Source organism: Tyto alba, unplaced genomic scaffold (genome assembly GCF_018691265.1).
Source record: "Tyto alba isolate M040663 unplaced genomic scaffold, T.alba_DEE_v4.0 Super-Scaffold_25, whole genome shotgun sequence".
NCBI lineage: Eukaryota > Metazoa > Chordata > Aves > Strigiformes > Tytonidae > Tyto > Tyto alba.
Genome location: NW_024881299.1, coordinates 449,797 through 469,177, shown reverse-complemented (window position 1 = coordinate 469,177; position 19,381 = coordinate 449,797). Strand labels below are relative to the sequence as shown.

At 54.2% G+C, this 19,381-nt stretch overlaps 1 protein-coding gene across 1 annotated transcript; it reads right to left on the bottom strand.

Moving 5' to 3' along the window:
* Positions 1 to 1,282: 1,282 nt before the first annotated feature.
* Positions 1,283 to 18,916, bottom strand: ZC3H4 (zinc finger CCCH-type containing 4). Its single transcript, XM_042797283.1, is given in 16 exon segments — positions 1,283 to 3,510; positions 3,512 to 4,185; positions 4,721 to 4,972; positions 5,108 to 5,472; positions 5,711 to 6,069; positions 6,191 to 6,300; positions 6,686 to 6,797; positions 7,030 to 7,143; positions 7,522 to 7,667; positions 7,769 to 7,865; positions 8,008 to 8,153; positions 8,814 to 9,036; positions 9,164 to 9,274; positions 9,876 to 10,095; positions 12,709 to 12,966; positions 18,837 to 18,916. Coding segments are annotated over 15 exon segments (3,810 nt in total). The 5' UTR covers positions 12,819 to 12,966; positions 18,837 to 18,916; the 3' UTR covers positions 1,283 to 2,739.
* Between the last annotated feature and the right edge of the window lie 465 nt (positions 18,917 to 19,381).

The following is a 19,381-nucleotide window of genomic DNA, read 5'->3' as shown; positions in this document are numbered from 1 at the left end:
CCCCCCCCCCCACGTGGGGGCGGATTCACGGGTGGGGACACCCACACACGTGACACCCCCCCACGTGGGGACCCCCCCCCACGCCCCAACTTTATGTCACTGCACTTCTCCTCCCCAAAAAATGGGGTGCTGCCCCCCCCAAACCGCCACGCTCAGCCCCTAAAATCGCTTATGTAGATAAAATGGGGGGGGGGACACTGGGAGTACTGGGAGGGGGGCTGGGGGTGTTGGGGGGGGCACAAACTGTACCCCAAAAGTTGTTGGGGCTCCACAGCCCTGGGGGGGGAATACTGGGGTGCTGCCCCCCTCCCCTCTCGAATGTGGGGGCTCCCCCCAGTTTATTTGTGAGGATTTTGGGGTGCCCAGAGGGATTGGGTGGGGTTGGGGGGGGAACCCCAAAAACGCCACATGCACCCCTGGGAACCCCAAAGGTCCCCACAGATGCACCCTCAAACCCCTTGGATGCCCCCAAGCTCCCCACATGCACCCCCAAATTGTCAGACACAGCCCCAAACCCCCCCAAATGCACCCCAAAACCTGCACCCCCAAACCCCCCACCTGCACCCCTAAATCCCCCACTTGCACCCCCAAACCCCCCCACACCCCAAAATCCCCCACCTGTATCCTAAGACCCCCCAGACACACCCCAAAACTTCCCACCTGTACCCCAACCCCCCCAGACACCCCAAAATCCCCCACTTGCACCCCAAAACCCGCCCACCTGCACCCTCAAACCCCACACTCACCCCCCAGCCCTCCCACCTGCACCCCAAAACCCCAGACGCACCCCAAAGCCTCCCAAATGCACCCCTAAATCCCCCCACCTGCACCCTAAAGCCTCCCCAATTGCACCTCTAAACCACCCAAATGCACCCCAAAATCCCCCACTTGCACCCCTAAATCCCCCAGATGCACCCCAACCCCCCCAGACACACCCCAATCCCCCCCAGTTGCACCCCAAAATCCCCGAGCTGCACCCCAAGACCCCCCAGATGCACCCCAAACCCCCCAGGTGCACCCCAAAACCCTCCAAATGCACCCCAAACCCCTGGACACACCCTAACCCCCCCCACCTGCACCCCAAAATCCCCCACCTGCACCCCCAAACCCCCCACCTGCACCCCAACCCCGGGGCGCCGAGGCTCAACCACCAGCGCCTCAACGGCGTTTGGAAGGAAGGGACGCTCAAAAAAAGAGAAGAAAAGGGCAAAAAGAGCCCAACCCCAGACACCAGTTTTGGTGCAAACCCAGGTGTTTCCATCAACGACCGCGACTCCAAAACAATTATTTACACATTTATTACAATCGCGCTGCTTCGAAACCTCCGGAGGCGGAAAAAAAAACCCGACCGGCTTCGATAGCTGGTTTTTGTTTTTTTGTTTTTGTTTTTTTTTTGTGTGTGTTTTGTTTTTTTTTTTTTTAAATCCCTATAAAATAAAATAGTAATAAATCATTTTACAAAAAGTTCAGGTTTTTTCCCCGCTCAAAGCAACCCCCGGCCGCTCGAAACGCCGAGGGAAAATAATCTGTGGGGCGACGGGTTGAGAAAACCCCATCGTGAATTTGAAGGAGCGATAACAAAATGGGGAGTTTATCGCTGCAAAGGAACGAGTGGGGGGGTTTCGCACGGATCGCAGTCACCTCGGCGCTGGCTGCTCCGAAATGTGGTTTTTTCCCCCCCAAAAAATGTTTTTTCCAGCTGGAATTGGATTTTAGCTCCATTTTCCAATCCCATCCCGTGCTGGGAAGGACAATTTCGTCTTGACAACGGCAAAAAAAAAAAAAAAGACACCGAGAGCTTCCAAGCGCAGACCTGCCTTTTTTTTTGGGGAAAAAAAGCCCCTTTTCTGGATGCAAAATACATAGGAGCGAAATAATTTGAGATTAATAATTTAATTTCAATAATACAAACTTCTATTTTTATTTTTTTTTTTATTTTTTTGGTAGACTGCAAAACTTTTGGGGGCTGTAAATATTTTGTCACCTTCTCGGGGATTCGCAGCCCTGGTTGTTTCCAAAATCTCCAAGAAACGGCATAAAAATATTTACTTCCAATAAAAAAAAAAAAAAAAAAAAAAAATCAAAAGAACCCAGCAATGCCCCCTCCCCACAATTACAAAAGCAATTTCACGGGGGGTTCTGGGGGGGTTTTGTGTTTTTTTTTTTTTTTTTTTTTTATGGTTCCTCCTGTTCGCCACAGCAGAATTTTAGAAAAAGACTATAATACAAAGATTTTTAGTTAATTCCGGTGTAAAAATGCCCCCCACGACCCATCGGCGCGGCTTTTTAAAGCAAGAAATGAAGAATATCGGTAACTGATCCTCCGCGAGCGTCGCTCTTTGAAACGCGGAGATTCTTCTTGTTCCCCCACACGGGGTGATTTTGATTGGGTTTTGGGTTGGGTTGGGTTGGTTTTGGTTTTTTTTTTTTGGGGGGGGGGGGAGGAAAAAAAAGCTCTAAAATAAAGAAAATGCTGGTTGTTATCGCAGAGATTCTTCTTTTAAAAGGCGGCTGGGGGGGGGGGGTGGGGGTGGAATTTTCTTTAGTTACAGCAGAAACCGGGATTTACGTACACGTTATATGGCTAAAGTGAGCGCTAGTGGAATTAAAAAGGAAAAAAACCCAATAACCAAACCCAAATACGCCCCCTTCCACCCCCCCCCAAAAAAAAAGAAATGGAATTACCAGCCCTGCGCTGGACCGGGGCCGGGGCGCGGGGGGTCCCGCTGGCTCTGGGTCCTACTGGCAGAAAGGGGAGGCGGTGGGGTCGAAGCCCTTGAAGACGTCTTTGAGGGAGGCGGCGTCCTGCTGCTCGCCGTCCCGCGCCGGGCTGTTCCCGGCAAACGGGCTCCCCGGTCCCGATTTGGCGCTTTGCTTGACCATCCCGTAAACGGGGGGCACCGGCAGGTTGTGTACCCCGGGCTGGGGGGGCGCGTCCTGAGCCGGGGGGGCGGCGGCGCCTTTGGGACGCGGCCGGTTGTAGCTGTTGTACCTGTCCGTGGCGGAGTCGGCGCTCGCCTTCTCCGGTTCGGGTTGGTCCAACGCCGATCGCCGGACGAAGAGGGGTTCCTTGGTTTTCCCGGGGGTTTTGCCGGAATCTGAGGACTTCGAGGAGGAGTTCCCTTCGCTGGGAGACTCGGAAGCTTTGCTGCCCGAGCTCGGAGTCCGGGGGTCGTAGAGGCTGATGGCGCTGAGCACGCTGCTCTGCCCGCTGCCCTTGCTCAGCCCGCCGGCCGTCAGCAGCCGGGGGTCGTAGGGAGCGATAGCCGGGGCGGCGTCGCCGGCGGCCGGCGCCTCGGTGGCTTTAGGGATTCGCGGCCCGGCCGTCTCCGAGGGTTTCTGCAGCCTGGGGTCGGCGGGGGGTTTCCGCACCCGAGGGTCGCTGGGCTTGTCGCTCTGGCCGGAAGCGGACGGGCTGCCGGCTGCGCTCACAGTCTTTAGGATCCTCGAGAGGAGCTCGAAGTCGGGGAGGCCGGTGCCCGAGGAGGAGCCGGCGTCCCCCGACGCCGCCCCCCCCCCTCTGCCTGGGATCCGAAAGCGCCGCCTGGGGTCTGTTAAGACGCGGGTCGAGGGTGGGCATGGCTTGAAGGGCGGCCGGGACGGGAATAAACTCTTGCTTCGGGATCGGTAACGGGATCAGATCCTCCGGGCTCCACAGGATCATCCGGGCAAAGTTGGGTTTGGTGAGGACGACGTCTTTCTTGATGTGGCTGAACTGCTGGAGCTGGGAGCGGGGGTCCCGCAGGGAATGGCCCGGGAGGGCATCCAAGGGGATGCTGACCGGTTTATCCCGTAAAGCCCTCTCGCCTTCCTCCTCGTCGGGGAGCAAGGGGGGCTTCTGGCCGCCGCCGGAATGAGGAGCTTCTGGTTTGGGGGCGGAGGAGGGAATGTGTCGGGCGAGCCGGGGGTCGGTGGGTCCCGAATCACCGGGGAGAGCCGGGACGGGGAGGTCGGCGCTTCGGGAAAGCCTGGGATCCCGTAGGCGCGGGTCGGCAGGACGACCGCTCGCTCCCGCCTGGGCTTTCTGCAGGCGAGGGTCGCTCACACCGGAGGGTGGTCCGATTTCGGCGTGGGAGGGCTGGGCGTGAGGTCTGCCCGAGCTTTGCTGCCTTAGGGTTTTTAAAATGGAGGTGACGCTGCTTCCACCCTCATCTTCGTCGCTGGAGTACCAGTTACCGGTATCGCCTGGGAGGAGGGAGGAGCGAAAGCAGCTGATAAAGGCCAATTAAAGCCCGGGAGGCTGATGAGCCCCCCAGAACTCGTCCCCTCTCAACTCAACGCCGCTCAAATTCCCAACCCTGCTCCGCCGAAACGGGGGGTCCCGTGTGACGGCCTCGGCTTCCCTGCTCTCATTTGCGCGCCCCAAATAACCAGCAGCCCCCTCTTCCTCTTCCTCCTCTGCAGCGAACCCCAACTTCACCACAACTGAAGCCAGCGACCTTATCTCCTCCTCCACCTTCTGGCCAGCCGTCCCCACTTCTTCGGCAGACCTGCTCCCCTTCCCCGCTCTTCCGACGCCGGGGATTTTCTTCGAGGCGTCCGGCGCCCCTTGCTGCCTAAAGAATTCCTCCCCGACCCCCCCCGTTTCTCCGACGGCCCCCCTTTTTTTTCTGGGACCACCGCTGGGCGAGTGGAAGGCGAAGCAGACTCAAGTTATCCCCCCCGCCCCCCCCCCCCCCCGCGTGCGGATTTGAACGGGAAACGTTATTTGGGCACTTGCCTTCCTCATTTTCGCGTTCCTGCTTACTGCTCTCGGCGAGTCTCCGAGCTCTCTCCTCCTCCTCTTGCTGCTTCTGCTGGATTCTCAGGTAAAGCGCTCTTTGTGCCGACGGCATGAAATCCGGGATGCTGCCTGGGGCTTTTGCCAAGCCGGGCGGGCCTCCTTCGCACAAGTCATCGTGATCCAAGGCCGGATCGGGGAACATGTGCTCTCCGGGAGGCCCTTCCATATCCTCGTAACCGCCGTAGTCTTCTGCCGAGGAAAGATCACCCCGCGTTAAAAGCAAAGCGCCAAGGTGCGCAGGACAACTCGGTTTTTGCTGGGCGTGGGCACGCCGGGGGGAATAACCCGTGTGAGAGTGGATCCCGACAGACCCTCGGGACGTACCTGGGTCTCCCATCATGCCGTGATCCATCTCCAAACCTTCCTGCTGCTGGTAGAAATTATCGTAGAAACCCTGCGCCGGCGGGACGGGCGGCATCATGCCGGAGTGGGGGGAATCATCGGGTCCGTAGGGCATCATGGGGGGGCCGGGACCCATGGGGGGGCCGGGGTTCATCCCCGGGCCCATCGGCATGTCGGGGTGCATGTCGGGGTGCATGTCGGGGTGCATGTCGGGGTGCATGTCAGGGTGCATGTCGGGGTGCATGTCCGGGTGCATGTCGGGGTGCATGTCGGGGTGCATGGGTCCAGGCATCGGGCCTGGGGGTCCACCTGGCCCGGGGAACCTGGGGGGAGGCGGCCCTGGGTGCCTGAAAGAGAAAACAAAACAAACCAAAAAAAAAAAACCCGGTTTTAACACATTCTCTCTGCTTCTAGAGGGACAGGCTCAGGGGTCCCGGAGCAGCAGCGCCCGCGCCCGCCCCAAAAATGGGGAGAAGCATTTTTCCTACGCGCTCGTGCCCAGCTTCAAGGGCAGAGCTCCTCGCCCGACCCAAAAATCTACCGTGCCCGTCCCTCTCCGCGCCCCCCGGAGCCGGTGAGCCCCACCTCACGCCCAGCTTCTCCGCCAGCTGCCCGGTCGGCCGCACGACGATCTCGAAGAGCGAAGGGATTTTCTTGTACATGTCCTGTTGTTGCTGCAGCTGCTGCGGTGACAGCGGCTCGTGCATCGGTGGCGGCATCTGCGGCCCCGGGGGTGGAAGCGGTGGCGGGGGCGGGGGGGGAGGGCCTCCGGGCATGGGTCTCCCGTTGGGAGACGTGGGAGCCGGCGGTCCGGGAGGGCGAGGTGGTGTGGGAAGCAAGCCGACCCCCGGGGGTGGTTTGGGGAGAGGATTGATGCCCTGTTTCTTTAGCTCTTCCACTTCTTTCTCATCCTCCGCGCCTGCTTCGGCGTCGTCCGCCAGCATCTGAGGAGACAAGGGGAGTCAGAACGCGCTCCAACAATCCTCCACCTCCCTTTCCACCTGCGGGACCTACTTCCACGGAAGACAAAGAAGAGGGTGAGCCGGCGTTAACACCCCCCTGTACCTTGTCCAGAAGCTCCCGCGTCTCCTCCGTGAGGGGATCGTGAGAAAACATGCAGTCATCCCCGTTGATACAGTTGCCCGTGGTGTGGAACAGCTTGCAAGGGAAGTCCCGTAGCGTTTATTAAGGAGAATAAACCCCAACAAGGAGTTACCCCTACAGCCAGAGGGGCTACAAATGCTTTTAATTTTGAAATACGGCTCCCAACGCGCGGGATTTTCGCGGTCAGGGCGACGAGATTGAACTATTGTCACCAGAAAGACCCTGCCTTCCTTTCTGCCGCCCTTTCCTGTAGGCACAACGGCCGCAAACCCCGACTCTTCAACAGGGAAGGTGAAGCTGAGGAGGAACCCGGGGGTTTGTCTGCGGCCCCGGCCGTTCCGCCTGCCAGAGGAGGATGTGTTACCCGGGAACGACCTTTTTAGCCCGCCGCCGCCCCCCCTCCACGCGGAGTAAACGAGACTTTCGTTAAGAAACGGGAAAACCCAAAAAGGATATCATGCATGTAAGGGCAGTTTTCAGCCCTGGCGCAGTAGCCGGTGATGTAGAACTTGCACAGTTCCCGTTTCTTTGGTAGCTCAATGTCATGACTGAAATTGCAGTGGTCGCCCTGTTCGGAAGCGACAGGACAGCGGGTTACAGCAGGTGGAAGCGCCAAGGCGGTGGGCAGCAGCCCAGAGCACGGTTAGCGCGGCCAGGGGGACGCGTACTCCTGGCAGAACGCTCTCTGTAAGCACGAATCCCGCCCTGGAACCGGTTAAAACCTGGGCCTGACGCTTCAGGGACGGCCCCGTGCACGCAGGAAGAGGTCTTGCATCGTCATTCTTGAACTATTCCCTTACCCAGGTACACCTGCCTTCCACGAAGTATTTGCAGATCACTTTCCCCTTCTTATCCGACTGCTGGTGGGGCTTGTCGTGGTCGTTCCGCCGGTAATTTCCACCACCTCCTCCATCCTGTCGGAAGCAGATTGTGTTTGTTGCCCGAGAGTTTGAAATACGAAGCGACAGATCACGCGAGAGAAATGAGAACTGCCGACGCGGCCATCTCCGAGAGGGGAAAAAATCGCGGAGATTTGAGATGAAAAAGGGAGGCAGAGAGGAGGGCGCGGAGCCGAGCAGGCGCGAGGGAGCTGTCAGAGGACCAGAAGCCAAAACATCCGTCCTCTTCGGAGACGGGATGACTTCTGTGGGCTCTGGGGAAGACTCGTGTGGTTTGGTTTTTTTTTTTTTGGCTTTTTTTGGAAGCCCGACTGGATTTGCAGGGAGGGGACGAGGGGAAGGGGCGCGTCCTGCGCTGCAGCAGGCCCTTGGAAAAAAAAAAGAGCTACTTACTCCCATGTCCTCATCGTAGTAATCGTCGTCCTCATTCATTCCACCACCTTTCCCCATTCCACTTCTGTTTCCACCTCGGCCTCGGCCTCTGCCCATTCCTTTATTTCCTCTTCCCCTGGGGCCGCGACCACGTCCTCGGTTTAAACCTGCAACACGCCCCCCTCGTTTCCAATTTCCCTCCTTCCGTACAACGTGCGAGGGAGCGGGAAGCAGGGGCCCACCCAGCCCAGCTCCTTCCCCCACTCACCCCGCCCACGGTTCTCCTTGCTCCTGCGGTACTGGTTCAGCTCTTTCGAGTAATCGTCGTAGTCGTCGTCGCCGATGGGCTCCTCGTTCTCGCAGTACTGCAGACGACGGGAGAGCGGGGCCCCCCGTGAGCAGGGCCGGCGCGAAGCCCGCTCCCCCTCAGGCGCAGCCCCACCGTGGAGGAGGACATTCCCCCGCCGCTGCGGCTCCCTCAGAGCAGCTCAGAGGCTCGGGACCTACCTCCATCTCTTCGTCGTACATTTCCTCTTCTTCCTCGGGGTGGTCGCCTCGGCCTCGCCCCCGGTTTCCTCGGCCCATGCCTCGGCCTCCTCTCATCCCCCCCCTGCCACCTCGCCCGCGGTACCCTCTGCCCCGGCCACGGCCACCTGAGGGAACAGAGCGGCGGGGTGGGCGCTGCGTCGCCTTTCGCCCCTCAGGGCCGTGAAGAAAAGCACGGCAGTACGGCAGGCAAGGAGACAGGAGCAATAACCTCCCAGAACGGGGTTGCCCCGGCATCTTAAAAACGTGCTTCCCAGTGAATTGGTTTTCAGAGTGCTACGAGGATGGGTTTTTAAGAAGCCAGACGACAGCCTTTTTTAATAAAAAGCAATGCGGTGCGACCTCCGCGTGGGTATGTTAGGCAACGTAAATCTGCAGCTCCAGACACGAGGAGAGCAGCCTCGCTACGTTACCAATCGACCTCGTTTTCCTTTCGAAGAACGCTTTCCTTTATTTTACCCATTTTCAACCACTTACATGCTTTTAAAACGAACTACGCCAGCAGGAAAAATGCTTAATTAAAACATTAAAATTATCCACAGGGATCTGACCTTTCCCCTCGGAGTGGAAAACAGGAAAAAACCACGCTCCCCTGTCCCAAACTGAGGCGGAGGAGCAGCTGAGGCTGTGGCAGCTGGCTCTCCCCAGGCAGAGCAGCTCGCCCTCCCGAAGCCTCCTGCCTGTGCCGGGCCTTAATTGGCCGCAGGATCTAAACGAGCCGCAGGTAACGAGGGTCAAGAGAAACGAAAAGGGACGTTTAGACGTACCTCGCCCCCGGTGAGAGCCTTCCTTCGCTCGCCGGTATTGATTCAGCTCCTTCGCAAAGTCGTCGTAATCTTCCTTCCCAATATCTTCATCCTCCTCCCCCTCGTACTGACCGTACTCCTCGTTCTCGTAGTCCTCATACATGCCGTAGCTCTTGCTCTCCATTTTCGAGTAGCCCTTCTTTTGCATGGGAGCGCCGTGAGAGGACGGGTACTGCTGGTGGGACTTTGGGAAAAGCAGAGAGGTCAGCGATGAAGGAAGGGAACGGACCAAGCCTAACGTCATCACTTCGGTTTGAAAAATAATCAAAAAACCCCCCGGCCCAACTAACAGCCAGGTCCTGGGCACTTACGGATGAGTAGGGAGGGCTGTAGTCCCTGTACTTTCTGTGTCCCTTTTCACCAGGACTGAAGTCTGAGTCCTCGCTGTAATCAGAGAAGTCATCGCTGGAAGAAGCGTGGCGCTGCAAGGCAAGGGAAGCGCGCGGTGCGATTTTATGGCGGGCCAGCTCCGGCTGGCACGACTCAGTCTCTCTGTTCTCTTTCTAGGGAACTCAAGTTTTGCTTAACAAAATCTTCAGCGTTCACTGAATTACAAACTGGAAGCCCCTCAGCAGGTTATTTAACCGGTCTCTAACGAAGACAAACACAATACGCCTCCTGTGCTCCAGAAATCCCTGGAACTTAAGTAACAACCACCCTCCACTTTGCCGATCCGGCAGTCTGCAATCCCCTTGAAGGTAGGAGCGCTCGCAGAGGAATTCCCTGCAGAAAAACCTGTTTTCTTCCTGCTCTGCGTCCTCAGACGGACAGGAGAGTGCCGTAGCATTTTTCTCTGACCCGCAGGCCTCGGTGCCCCGCTGCCGCGCCTGCCAGTCCTCAGAGGACAAAAGCGTTAAGGAGCTGAACCCCAAGAAACCCTGCGAGCGCTCCCACCTCGCAATTATCGTTAGGGGAAAGCCTCAAATTACCCACAATAATGCTAGGGGGGGAATTCCCTGGGTGGCAGAGGAAGGCAGACCGGAGCTGGGATCCTGGGGGACCCGGGAAGCAAAAGCAACTCACTTTGTGTTTGGATTTCCTTTTTTTCTTGGATCTCCTCTTCTCTTTCTCTCTCTCTTTCCGGCGCTTGCGCTTCATCCGCCGATGGGCTTTCTCATCATCCGAATCGCTGTGGTGCTTCTCCCCTTTCTCCTTCCGACCCCTCTCTTGAGACTCGGAGGGATCCTGCGCCTCCTCCCCTCCATCGTCCTCCAGCTCCCCTTCTTCCAGTTCCCCATCCTCCCTGTAAAGCAGACAGGCACGTTGAATTCCCCTTATTCAAAAAAAAAAAAAAAAGAAAAGAAAACCTGCTTACCCCGCTCACCAGCCAGGCACTCAGCTCCCACATTGCTCACAAACTCCTAGTTACCGTGGTTTTAAATATCTGACTGCAAATCCCGATTCCGTTCAGCTCTGCCACCAAAATCTGCTCGAGTTCTCGCTCAGCCCGGGGTTAAACGCGGCGAAGCAGCATCTCGCAAACAACAAACCGCAGCCACAGCGTTACGGCGCTCAACTGTCGTACCTAACCACTGCCAGTGAACTCCCCGAATGGAAACTGGTGCTTTAATGAAAGATTTGGTCCACTCCCGGAATGGAAACTGGTGCTTTAATAAAACAATCGGTCCTCTAGACGGCAAGAATAAGTAAAGATCACGCTGGTTTGCCAAATCTAAAGACGTGCGCCCCGTTATTTCCACGTTCTCATGCTACCCACGGTTGTGGTTAGCAGAGGCGATAAAGCAAATCCAAAACTTCCTCAGGAGGATTCCCCAAGTCTCACTCAATGAAGTTCAATTAAAAATTACTCGGATAGGGGTTACGAGAAACTTTTTAGAGCCTCGTAACGGATTAAATGTGTAATTCGGCACGAGTTCCGTCAGCTCCCTGCGTTCTCCTTCCCTCCCAACAGATCCCGAGTTTGTCGCTGTGTGATTTAAGACAAGAGCGGGGTCTCCTCCTCCCTTCGCGCCCAAGGTAAGCTATAATCAAAACCAGAAACGTCGGCTTGTTTCTGTAAGTCACGGTGGTTCACAAACAACAATTTAGGAGAGCGTAGCGGGGGGGATCTTTGAGACGCATCCCTCTGGTTGGGGTTTTTTTTTTAGGCTCTTGGGCCTCCTCCTCCTCAGCAGTGCGGTGGGCACGGCGGCCGCGCCGCGCGGAGGCAGCTGGGCTGCAAGGAGGAGCTGCTGCCGCGCGGTGGCTCCCCGGGAGGCCCGGGGGCTGAAATGGGGCTTATGAACAGCGTTCGGAAAAAGCTCTGCTGCATAAACGAGCTGACCCGTTGGTAACCTCACATTAAAAAAAAAAAAAAACAAAACCAAAACAAACCCCAACAAGAAAAACTGAATTATTACCCCCAAACACATTAAAAACATTAACAATCCCTGGGGATGCTGCGGCATCGGGGAGCGCAAACACTCGGACCCAGTCACCCCGTCCGACTGCGATGCAAAGCTCCCCTCTTGTTTTTGTTTGCGCCTGCCCGGTTTTAATAACAGACTAGCTCCAAAATCAAGCTCGCTTAAGCATTACTCATGAAGCTCTTAAACCTGACGCGGCATTCCTCGGTGTATGGACAAGTTCTAAAGGCGAGCAGCAGTGGGAGTGATTCGGTGGCGGGCACGCAGCATCCTTCGGGTGCTGGTGCTCAGCGAGCTCCACCTTGGAACAAGAGAAACTCACCCTCTGCTCAAAGCTGGGCAGAAGAACAGGAGCTAAACCAGCGTAGGGGAAGAAATGTCAACACCCGTGTATGTAAACACTTAAATAAAGTCCTGACAAAGCCTCTGCCCCTTCCCTGGAAGGACAGATTCATCAATAGATGGATTTTAAACTAGAAATGCCACCAGGATTCTGGATCCGGCTTGCTGCAACTCGTCAGCGGGGCACTAGGGAGCACAGCCACCCAGGAGGCAGCTCCCCCCGGGCGCCGGAGGAAACGATGAGCTGCTAAAAGCCCGCCGGGGCCCGATAAATGCCCTCACACCGTACGTCTTCCTTCGCAACCAGGTCGCTATTCCCAGGAGCCCTCCCCGGCTGGGGATCGCCGCCGCTCCCCGCCTCCCCCGCTGCCTTCGGAGAGGACCCGCCGCGTGTCGCCAGCACCTTCACTGCAATTTTCGAGAGCAAACGTTACCCTTCGCTTCGCTAGCGCGAGCGCTTTTGCCCTGCCTTGAGTTGCTCTGGTCTGATACCAAGGTTCAGAGAGCACCACACGCCCGGAGCCGCGTCCCCGTCGACAAATCACGTTATAAAATTCCCTGCGGTTACAGAAACGAGGACCAAAAAGGCTCCCCGAGACCAAAACGTACAAATTCTGCGGCCGCTGCAAAGGTTATCTGAAAAGCACCAAGAGACGGGACGAGGCTGAACCCTCAAAACCATCGCTGAGCCCTTTAGCAGATGCGTGTTAATTATTTAATCAACACACACGTCTCCTGAAGAAAGAAAGTCTGAGAAATCAGAGTTACGCAGACGCTTAGACACCAAACCACATCTTAAGACAGGCAGTAGCATCTCCTGCTGGTTTCTAGCGCCAGTTCTGCCAGATTTGAGTAAGTTTGGGCCAGAAATGACCCATCAACCTCTCAGAGAGACTGCGGGGCTTATTTAGCGCTGGGAAAGCGCTCTGTGAACTTTTGGGCAAGTATTATCGAAGCATTGAGTCCCCTTAAGGGCTTCGAACACAGTGAAACGGAGTCATTTGAAATACGGCCACCGGCGACGTTTGAAAGCAAGCGAACGACTTCTAAAGCTGGATGGGAAAAAAAAATAAAATAAAAAAAAAAAAATTTAAAAATAAAATGAAAGCAACGAAAGCAACGTTGTGCATTTTCGGGGGACGGCTCACCGTGGAGAGTCGCTGCGGGGACGCGGTGAAGAAGCCATGTCTGTTAAGCAACTACTGGTATTGCAGAAAACACTGACTGGGGGAAAATTCTTCCCCAAATCCACGCTCATCTCGGGCTTTCCTATCGCTCCTGCCCGCCTGATCTATAGGGGACGGTCCCCGGCGCAGCACGCATCCTCAGGGAAGGACCCACGCCGGCTGCCGCGCCGTGCGTGACCTCAGCGCCACGGCAATGACGTAACACGGCAATGACGACGCCTGGAAGACAAACAGAAGCCCTTGCCAGTCGTCCCCCTGCCACCCGGCCAGCCTGGGCGCCTCGCGGGGGACGCCCGGGGAAGGGCAGCGTGACGGGAAAATTCCGCGCGGCGGGGGGGGGTTTGGCTACTCTGGCCACCGAGGAGCAGCGCAGGAGTGAAAATATTGTCTGCCGATAAATGGTGACACTTTGTGGAGCTGGGGCTTCGTTAACTTTGGAAATGAGCGTAACGAAGTGACAAGCGAGGGGCCCGGATGGCGGATTTACGGCCAGTTACAGCCGGTAGACCCCCCTGACCCGAAGTAAGGTATTACCGACACCCCCCTAACCCTGTTTAAGATGTTATCGATACCCGCCTAACCCTATTTATTACTGATATTCCCTAACCCTATTGAACATATTATTGATATTCTTCTAACCCTATTCAAGGTATTATTGATATTCTCCTAACCCTATTTAAGATATTATTGATATTTTTCTAACCCTATTCAAGATATTGATATTTTTCTAACCCTATTCAAGATATTACTGACACCCTCCTAACCCTATTTATTACTGATATTCTCCTAACCCTATTCAAGGTATTATTGATATTCTCCTAACCCTATTTAAGATATTATTGATATTCTTCTAACCCTATTCAAGATATTATTGATATTCTCCTAACCCTATTCAAGATATTATTGATATTCTTCTAACCCTATTCAAGATATTATTGATATTTTTCTAACCCTATTCAAGATATTACTGACACCCTCCTAACCCTGTTTAAGATATTATCGATACCCTCCTAACCCTATTATTGATATTCCCCTAACCCTATTTAAGATATTATTGATACTCTCCTAACCCTAATTCAAGGTATTATTGCTCCTTCCTCGTTCCACCTGAAAGAAACCCCGTCAAAAATAAGCCCCTTGGCTCCCATTTGCAGAAAAACAAGCGTTTTTTACTGATTTTCAGAAAAGAGCGAGCCCCGCGTGCTCTCGCCTGCTTTATACACATCGGTGCGGCAGACACGGACCTCGGAGTAACTTCTATACGACACCCCTATAACCCCCCCCCGATTTAACAGCCGACCTGCTGGAAGAAACCTTCTTTTGTACGTTGGCTTTTTGCACAAGAGGTGCAGCTGACCGTGAAATCGCCCGCCCGGTGCGTGATCTGGCTTTGTCGGCGCGGACCCCCGGACGCCGAGAGCGGGGAGGGGGGCTCTGTACAAAGGTGGATCTCGCTTTGACTTTGAGGAATGCAAAACACAGGAAAGGGCGGGGGGGGGGGGTTACAACTGCCTTTTTTTTTTTTTCTTTTTTTTCCCCCCGTGCAATGCAGCAATGCAGCAGAAAGCCTTTAAAAAACGAAGCGCGAACGCTCGGGAAGTTACCGGATTGCAAATCCGTGCAAATTAATTTCACCATAATGTTCGCTTCGAATTTTAAGTGATTTTGAAATAAAATGCTTCACGGGGACTTCGGCTGCGCACAGACGTGCATATCTTTAGGATAAACACTTTCTGCCTCAAGCTGAGCAACCCAAAGAGTTTAAAGTTGATTTTTAACAATCTGATGCATTTGAGAGCGCGCACCACGGGGGGCGGAACTGATCGGACGGCAAATTAAAATCTTAAGTGTGGTAAAACCAAGTTAAAACTGAACATTAACTGTAAATCAACCGGCTAAGCTCGAGGGGGAGTGGGTTTTTTGGTGGGAGCGGATCACCCCAGTTGAAAGCAACTCTCCAGCCCTCCAGAGAAGGATTTAAATCCAGACCCCTCCCCGTGTTCAACACGGCAGGGACATCGCGCTGCTTCGAGCAGATTTTAGCTCTTTTTAGGCCAGATACGTAGTTTTTGCTCATTCTCTGCACTTTTTTCTAGTGAAAGCACAAGGCCAGGCTTTTCAGAGTGACCGTTACGTCCAGCTAAAGGTTATTAATCACGCATTTAATGCTTCAGCAGAAGTTTACTGCCCTGCCAACAACTTGCTGGGGGAAACGTCTCTTAGCCCAGCACCACACCTGCACGCTCTGCACCGGAGAGAATTATTCAGCCAGATCTCTGCCCTTTCACCAAAACACTGATTATTCCAGAATAATCCCAAAGGCCTGAGCTCTCCTCTGGCCCGCCACTGCGGCCGCCTTACGTTTTATTCCAAGTGGAAACCAGGGGAAATACATCAATCAAGAAATAAAAGCAGCACCGCTTTGAAGGCAGCGGGGCCACGCTGCCTCATTCAAACTGCGCAGGCTGGGGCAGAAGTCATTAAAATTGATCAGCTTTTTCTATCTCCTCTAGAGTTGGGGTTTGGGGTGGTTTTTTGTTTTTTTTTTCATTAAGGTGACATATATGTTGTCCCAGTTTCTAAGAGGCTTGGAGAGAGATGGCTTTAGCCCACTGCTGGCTGTAATCGGGGCAAACCCTCCTCCTGACCTCCCTAAGATCCATGTTTTTAAGCAACATTAAGCGCTATTTGGTCAAGATTTCTCAGGGCACGTGCTCGACTCAGCTGCTAATTCTGAACGTCCTCTCTGCTCGCAGGTTAGCTCCTTCCCACTCCTATCCAAATCCTTCAGTGAAATCCTAACGCTGAGCTCTGACGTCCTCGCTGCCACAGCACGGCTGATGCCACAGCAACGGGATACGTCCCAGGCCCTGAGAAAAAAAAAAAAAAAAAAGACGCCGGGGTCTGGGATTTGCTTCAGCTCTTCCTTTAGCCCGGTATAACAAAGCCTCGCTCGACCCAAGGAGCCGAACAAGTACGCCCTTAGAAAAAAACCCTGTCCCTGCAAAAAAAAAAAAAAAAAAAAAGGAAAAAAAAAAAAAAAGAAAAAATAAAAAATTCCTGTCGGGTGCTTTGCTTTGCTATCAGAAGTTGCTCCCATTTCTCAGAGAGCTACTCACGGTACCGGTGCTAAACGCCTGCCTGAGCGTTTGCATGATCAAAAAGGTAACCTCCAGTAGATTGTGAGCACTAGAAAGAGGTTAAGCCCAATTAAAAATGGGTCGGGGGAAGCAAGGCACAAAGAAAAGCCCCAAACATGAAACTTTGACTCCTACTGCTAATATTGAACTCTAGGAAAAAAAAAAATACTCGCTTTACGGAACTGGTCAACAATTCCTGTAAACCCGGCAGTACAATCCCTGAAAACTCCTGACATTCGAACAATTCCTGATTCTTCCATCCCTCAAAAGGGAGAAAATGAACCTGAGGTTTTCCGGCAGCCTATTTGCTTTCTTTTCTACCACATCTGTCCTTTCCAACTCATCCTGATATGGATTAAAAAATCACTTATGCCGTTAGCAGCGGACAATCAAAAAACAGTTTGGATTTTTCTGGGATCAGGAGTGGAAGTATAAAGCTTAACATGTACGTACATTTAGTAAAAGAACAGAACAAAGTTACTACTTGAATATATTACGGGGGAAAAATCAATAATATGAGGCCCCACTCTGAATTAAAAAATTTTGGCCAGAGCAGTAACATTTTCAAGCCTTTGGACCTTTGGTCAAAGGGGAAAAAAACAAACGAAAAAATCCCACCATTATGATTTCATGGCAGAGTTAAGCCACAGAAGGTGCAGGGACCATGAGTCCCATCATAAACATTTAAAAACAGCAGCACAAAGGCATAGAAGACATCACTGGTTATTGGTTTATGTGAAAACCCCTTTCTGGAATGCAATTAAACCTCTAACAAAAAGCCCTCTAATTTGCTGTAAGAAGTGCTTGCATTATTTTACAGATTAAGCAGATGTATACACCTTTTTCTTTCTTTTTTTTAGGGAGTAAAGACAAGAGGGAAACAAAACACCACAATTTCACACAACTGTATCGGTGTGCTTAGAGGAAACACTGGGGTTTTTTTTCCACCTGAGAACAATGTAAACTGGATGAAAAGGGGCAAAAGTGTGTGGTTTTGGTCTCCAGGAAAAACGAACCCAAGAAACTAAATTAATTGGACAGGGAGGGGGAGGAATACCCAACACTGTGCGTGGTGTTCTTACTTCAAACTTGAACCGTGTGAAGTAGCGTGAGGAACAAACTTGAGCTTTTCGTTAACGCACCTGATCGACAAAGGAAAAGAAAGGGAGAAGGCAAATCGAGGACGCTAACGAGGTTTGTTACAAACTGGGTGCTTGCACTGTACGTCACTATTTCGACTTCTCTAATTATCCAACATAAGGCTGTACATGGGGATGGGGGGGAAAATGTGTGATGACATTTGGGAAACAGTGCTTTCTTTGCCACCTTTTTTTTTTTTTTTGACACACTTTGGAGTTGTTTAACAAAACTTTTTAACATCTTTTTCTGCTTTACAGGCAAACCCGCACCCAGGGGCAGCCAGTTTACAGTCAACGTAATGGAATGAGGATGGAGTTTTGCAGACAAAGCAATGGATCCACATCCTACGTCTAGATGGCATCAAGGGTCAGAGTGGTATGAGTTTTACCGAGGCACCTCAGTGCTACTTCACCTGGAAACGTCACAACAGACATATTTGGGAGTAAACTGTGTGCTTTTGTGACTTTTTTTTTTTTTTTTTTTTTTTTGTCTTTTAAACATTCACATCGGCGGGGTGCATAACTCTATGGGTCATTACAAAGGGGAATTCTGCTTGGTTTGTACACAGACGGTATCAACTCACTGCTTACACGCAACGTACCCTGCAGACGCTCCTGGGACTTATTTGGTGGCGGGGAGGAGGGGGGGGGAAAGGCAGGAAAAGGTATAATTTAATTATTCAATAAAAGAGCTTACTTACCAACCCAACCCTGCATCACATGGAAAACAAACCTCCTCAGAGACAAAGGCATGCTAATGCGTAAAAGCAGCTCTCTGCACTGCACACCTGCCCTCCAGGGGAGTGGGAAGGCAGCAAACCTTTTTTTTTTTTTTTTAATCTTTTTTTCCAGACATACATGCTTAAGCTGTTTATTTTTGCTGATACTTTCTGGCTATATGGTTTCTACTAATAAAAAAAAAAAGTGCTAAGAAAGGAAACGGCTAAAGTTATGTTGGGGAGGGGGAAGAAAGTGCTTTACATACATCTGAGAAGAAAGAGGGGGGTTCCTAGGGGATATATATATATATTATTTTTTTTTAAGCTTTTTAACACCTGGGAGGTGAGCCTTTCTCTACGGGGGGTGGTGGTGTGTGTGATGGAGGCTATCGCACCCCAACACGCCCCAACTGACCCCCCCCCCCGTACCCCCAACCTTGTTACCTTCCTGCCCCCACCTACGCTCCCTGCTTGAGCCAAAAAATATTTTTAAGAAGCAGCAGAAAGACAAAGGGGACGTTAATGAGGCCAGCGCTGCCCAGGAGAAATAACGTCATTAAAGACCTCATTAAGGACCCCCCCCCCCCTTGCAAAAAAAAAAAAAGCAGCTAGGAGCCCCCCAGCAACAACTAGAAGCCCCCCCACCCCTCTCTTAGGCCTCGCTCGTCTAAAATCAACCCCCCCCCCGGTACCCCCAGGCCCTGCGCTGCCCTCAGGGCCCGGCCCTACCCAGGCCGCGGCCCCTTCCTCCTCCTCCTGCTCTACCCACGACCCCCCCCCCCCCCGCCCCCTCCCCAAATATCCCCCGCTGTCCCTGCCTCTGGCCCCGCTTCCTCCTCCTCCTCCTCCTCCTCCTCGCAGTCCCCCCCTCCGGGCCCCGCTGTCCCCCCCTCCCCAAAGCCGGGCCTACCCCCCCCGCCCGCCTTAGGCCTGCGCCCTGGCTTCCCCCCCCAACCCCCCCCACCCCCCCCCCCCCGAACCACCACCGGTCGCCCCGCGTCTCCCACCCCCCCCCCCCAAACCTGGTCCGGCGAGCCGGACAGACAGACACAGACAGACAGAGAGGCTCTCGGGAGAGGCGGTTACTGGACCTTTCGTCCGGGCCGTGGTGGTGTTGGAGCGGCGGCGGCGGCCGGGGGAGGCTGCAGCTGCCGCTGTCGTGGTGGTGGCAGGACGGAGAAGGGGGGGTGGAGTGCGGGCTGGGGGGGGAAGCGGCGGCGGCGGGGGGGACACTCGGGCTCTCCACGGCCATGGGCAAGGGGGGGGGGCAAGTGGGGGCGAACGGGGGGTGGGGGTGGGGGGCACAGTCACTGTACAGCGCTGGAAATGGGGTGGGGGGGTGGGGGGGTGTGGGCTCGGCACGGCCCGGCTTATCCGCCCGCCCGCCCCGCGCTCCCACGGGCAGGCAACACAAAATGGCGGCCGGCGGCACGCAGCCGCGCCGAGGCAGCGCCCCGCACGGCGGCCGGAAAGAGCCGAGCGGCGGCGGAAAGAGCCGAGCGGCGGCGGAAAGCGCCGAGCGCCCCCTTTCGGCTGCCGCGGCCGAAGGCAACCGGGAGATGGCGGGAAAGGCCGAAAAGCGCCGAGGAGGTGAGGCGAGGACGAATCCACCTGAGCGGGGAAGGGAGGGGGAGGC